At 42.6% G+C, this 5,028-nt stretch overlaps 1 protein-coding gene across 1 annotated transcript in view; it reads right to left on the bottom strand.

The window, feature by feature from the left end:
* Positions 1 to 5,028, bottom strand: part of LOC122540556 (pannexin-3-like) — a 119,161-nt gene extending 114,133 nt beyond the window's left edge. The window contains exon 1 of the mRNA XM_043676423.1: positions 4,959 to 5,028. Coding sequence (XP_043532358.1) covers positions 4,959 to 5,028 — 70 coding nt within the window. The remainder of the gene's footprint in view (positions 1 to 4,958) is intronic.

Genomic DNA, 5,028 nt, shown 5'->3' with positions numbered 1-5,028 from the left:
TCCCCACCCCCACCCTCCTCTAGCTTATCTCTCCACGCTCCAGGCTCACTGCCTTTATTCCTGATGAAGGGCTTTTGCCCGAAACGTCGATTTTGAAGCTCCTTGGATGCTGCCTGAACTGCTGTGCTCATCCAGCACCACTAATCCAGGAGAGGGAGGCAGGTAGTTCAGGAGTCTCCTATGGCTATTCCCATCGCAAACAGACACACTGTTTTAGAAAATGTAGGGGTGATGGACTCTCAGGGAAATGTAGCATGAACAGCCAAGTGTCTGGTACTGAGACAGACTCTAATGTACTGAGGGGTACATCCTGAAATGTCTGTGTGCTACTGGTACTAGCTCATATGCACTTAAGCTGGCATTTTTCACCTCATTATACTGAAGTACATTTTCTGATTGCGATGCAAATGCCTCATTAGCTTTACCTACCAACTTTGTTTGGATCAAGAATACCCATATGGTCACTGGCTATTGCATTTGATAAGCTGCTTTCTCAAATGAAATGAAAAAGGCTTCTTCATCCTCCTCATTAAACATAAGCAATGCTTGAAACAGATATTGAAGCATATTGAAACAGATCCTCACCACGCCTTTGGTAACGAGCAAACCCATCATATCCAATGTCCTCCTCACTAAGCCTACATTCTACCTTCGCCTCCGCCCTTTTAAGTTGACTTTCCTCTCTAGTGCCAACTTTGGAATAAAAGCCAAAAGAACTGTGCAATCCAAGATGGAGAATGGAAAAAATATCTGGCTGTAACAGGCTGCTTCTTTTTTGAGATATTTTAGGTGTTGGAGGTGTTTTCCTCGAATTCCAGGAGTAGCAATTATAATCAAGAAAGAACTCACTCTACTCACTATTGTAGATTTTTTTTAGATTAGATTGTATGTTTTATTGAGATACGTCTCTTAAGTATTAAGTTAGCCTGGAGCAGTGTTTTGTAGAGGAATAAGACGGTGCTATTTTCTGGGTCTGTAGCTTGGAAGAAGCAAAAATGACAAGAAGATATGCTTTTCTTGTTGGACGTGGGAGTTTAGGGAGAGTTTAAATGTTTCTGAGCATTATATCTGCAATAAATGCTGTTGGTTGTGAATCCTATCAGATCGAACGGATCGGTTGGAGCGACAGTTAGAGGCAATGAGGAATTTACAAGAGCAAGGGGTGTGATGGATGGTGGTGAAAGGAAGGGAGAAAAGCCACAGGTACAGTCAGGTAGATGGGTTAACTCCAGGAAAGGTAGGAGGGAAAGGTAGGTAGTGCAGGAGTCTCCTGTGGCTATCCCTTTTTCAAACCAGTATGCTGTTTTGGAAAATGAGGGGGGTAATGGATTCTCAGAGGAATGTAGCACGAGCAAGACAAGCTCTAATATAAGGTAATATAAGGCTCTAGTATAATGAGGGGCAAAGCACGGTTGATAATTCCTGCTTTCTATTTATATGTTTAGGTTTCTTTGGGTTAGTGATGTCATTTCCTGTTCTTTTTCTCAGGGGTGGTAGATGGGGTCCAACTCAATGTGTTTGTTGATAGAGTTCCTAGAAGCCATGCTTCTAGGAATTCTCATGCTTGTCTCTGCTAGGTTTGCTCACAGAGCTGGAAAGTTCATTTCCAAATGTTTCATCACCCTACTAGGTAACATTTTTCTCATTTTCAGTTCATAGCCACATTGTTTTCTTGGACTATTTGTGTAAAAACTCCTGCGACATAAATATGAGAGCGATGTCACATAGTACTGAAGAATTCAACAAACTTTATTTTTGGCTTGTAGCATTTACAGATATACTTTACACTCACAGTTTCTTGTGCCAAACCAGAGGACACAGCTTAAAAATACGGGGTAGACCATTTAGGACAGAGATGAGGAGAAACTTCTTCACCCAGAGAGTGGTGGCTGTGTGGAATGCTCTACCCCAGAGGGCAGTGGAGCCCAGTCTCTGGAACCATGATCATATTGAATGGTGATGCAGGCTTGAAGGGCAGAATGGCCTACTCTTGCACCTATTGTCTTTGACTAGGACAACACATCCATCCTAGGATAAGTGGTGTCCTTCCTTATCTGTATGTAAAGATACTAGTGAAAGAGGGTCATGTCTATTTGTGGCTAGTTGAGAGAGCATCATGACGTTTTGTGGCTTGTTGATGTTCATGTATCCTGGTGGCTAGTTTTCTGCCTGTTTGTCCAATGTAGTGTTTGTTACAGTCCTTGCATGGTATTTTGTAAATGACAACACACTAAAACAGCAGCTAATGAACTTGAAAGACTATAAATGACATTAGTTTTGCTTGTCGTCAGTATAGAAAGTGCTGCACAAAGACTGTAACAAACATTACATTGGACAAACAGGCAGAAAACTAACCACCAGGATACATGAACATTAACAAGCCACAAAATGTCATGATGCTCTCTCACTAGTATCCTTACATACAGTCAAGGAAGGACACCACTTCGACTGGGACAACACATCCATCCTAGGACAAGCCAAACAGAGACACGCATGAGAATTCCTAGAAACACGGCATTCCAACCAGAACTCTATCAACAAACACATTGAGTTAGACCCCCATCTACCACCCCCTGAGAAAAAGAACAGGAAATGACATCACCACAGGAAATTGTGTCACCACAGGAAATGACATCACCAACCCAAAGAAACCCAAACATATAAATAGAAAGCAGGAATTATCAACAGTGCTTCGCCTGGAGGCCCACCCTACCTAGTAGGGTGATGAAACGTTTGGAAATGAACTTTCCAGCTCAGTGAGCAAACCTACATCCAAAAGGAAGCATATTGTCAGGTATAGGCAGCAGAGATCGAGTGAATCCTAAGAAGAGTAAGGCAGCAGGAATATACTTAAAAGGGAAAGTAAGAGGGCAAAAAGGGGACGAGATAGCTTTTGCAAATAGAGTTAAGGAGAATCGAAAGGGATTTTATCAATACATTAAGGACAAAAGGATAACAAGGGAGAGAATAGGGCCTCTCAAAGATCAGAGAGGTGGCCTATGTGTGGAACTGTAGGAGATGTGGGAGATCTAAATGAGTATTTTGCATCAGCGTTTACTGTGGAGAAGGACATGGAAGATACAGAATGTACAGAAATAGATGGTGGCATCTTGAAAAATGTCCAGATTACAGAGTATGCAGTTTAAGACATCCAGCACCGCCAAAAGGTGGATGAATCCCAGGAGCTGATCAAATATGCCCTAGAACTCTGTGGGAAGCTAGGGACGTGATTGCTGGGCCTCTTACTGAGATATTTGTATCATCGATAGCAAACCTCCAGTCTTCCGGCACTTCGTCTGTGACTAACGTGGTGCCACTGTTTAAAAAAGGTGCTAAGGAAAAGTCAGGGAACGATAGACTGGTGAGCCTGACATCGGTGACTGGCAAGTTGTTGGAGGGAATCCTGAGGGACAGGATTGATTAGGGATAGTCAACATAACTTTGTGTGTGTGATATAATGTCTCACTAACTTGACTGAGTTTTTTGAAGAAGTAGCGAAGAGGATTGATGAGGGCAGAGCAGTGGACGTGATCTACACAGACATCATTGTAAGGTGTTTGACAAGATTCTTCATGGTAGACTGGTTAGCAAGGTTAGATCACATGGAATACAGAGAGAACTAACCATTTGGATACAGAACTAGCTCAAAGGTAGAAGACACAGGCTGATGGTGGAGGGTTGCTTTTCAGCCTAGAGGCCTGTAAACAGTGGTCTGCCAGAAGGATCAGTGATGGATCCACTGCTTTTTGTCATTTATATAAATGATTTGGATGTGAACATGGGAGATAGAGTTAGTAAGTTTGCAGATAACAGATAACTCCAAAATGTGAGGTGCAGTGGACAGCGAAAAAGATTACCTCAGAGTACAACGGGATCTGGATCAGATGGGCCAATGGTCCAAGGAGTGGCAGATGGAGTTAAATTTAGATAAGTATGAGGTGCTGCATATTGGTAAAGCAAACCAGGTCAAGACTTAGACACTTAATGGTCAGGTTCTAGGAAGTTGTGCTGAAAAGACCTTGGAGTGCAGGTTCATATTTCCTTGAAAATTGAGTCACAGATAGGGCAGTGAGGAAGGTGTTTCGTATGCTTTCCTTTATAGATCAGAGCATTGAGAAAAGAAGCTGGGAGGTCATTTTACTTCTGTACAGGACATTGGTAAGGCCACTTTTGGAATAGTGTGTGCAATTCTGGTCTCCCTCCTATAGGAAGGATACGTGAAACTTGAAAAAATTCAGAAAGGATGTTGCCAGGGGTAGAGGGTTTTAGCCACAAGGAGAGGGTGACTAGGCTGGGGCTATTTTCCCCAGGAGTGTTGACAGTTGAGGGGTTACCTTTATAGAGGTTTATAAAGTCATGAGAGGCATAGATAGGATAAATAGACAAGGTCTTTTCCCTGGGTTAGGGGAGTCCAAAACTACAGAGCACAGGTTTAGGGCGAGAGGGAAAAGATAAGAGAGACCCAAAGGGCAACCTTTTCACGGAGAGGATGGTGCGTGTATGGAATGAGCTGCCAGAGGAAGTGGTGGAGGCTGGTACAATTACAGCATTTAAAAGGCATCTGGATGGATATATGAATAGGAAGGGTTTAGAAGGTTATGGGCCAACTGCTGGCAAATGGGACTAGATTAATTTGGGATAGCATGAACGGGTTGGCATGGACGGGTTGGACTGAAGGGTCTGTTTCCGTAATGTTTTCCTCTATGGCTCGATGTCATGGTTCCTTTTACCCTAAAACCTTCTTTAAGTTCTTTGTTTTCCATATATTCTTTGAGGGCCCAGTCAGTTTTCATTTTTATTAATCCTGACGTATGATTTTTTTGTTGTTCAGTAAGCTCACAATTTCTCATTATCCAAGATTTAATAATCTTGCCATCCTTATCCTTCACAGAAACATGCTTGTCCTGAACTCTAATCTACTGGCCTTTAAAGATTCCCACTGCCACATGTGGATTTACCTTCAACAGCCACCTGCATTTTATATTCCCCAGTTCTTGCCTCATTTAGTCTTAGTTGGCCTTCCCCCAT

Source organism: Chiloscyllium plagiosum, chromosome 35 (assembly GCF_004010195.1).
Source record: "Chiloscyllium plagiosum isolate BGI_BamShark_2017 chromosome 35, ASM401019v2, whole genome shotgun sequence".
In the NCBI taxonomy this organism is placed as follows: Eukaryota; Metazoa; Chordata; class Chondrichthyes; order Orectolobiformes; family Hemiscylliidae; genus Chiloscyllium; species Chiloscyllium plagiosum.
This window is presented reverse-complemented; position numbering and strand designations above follow the sequence as displayed.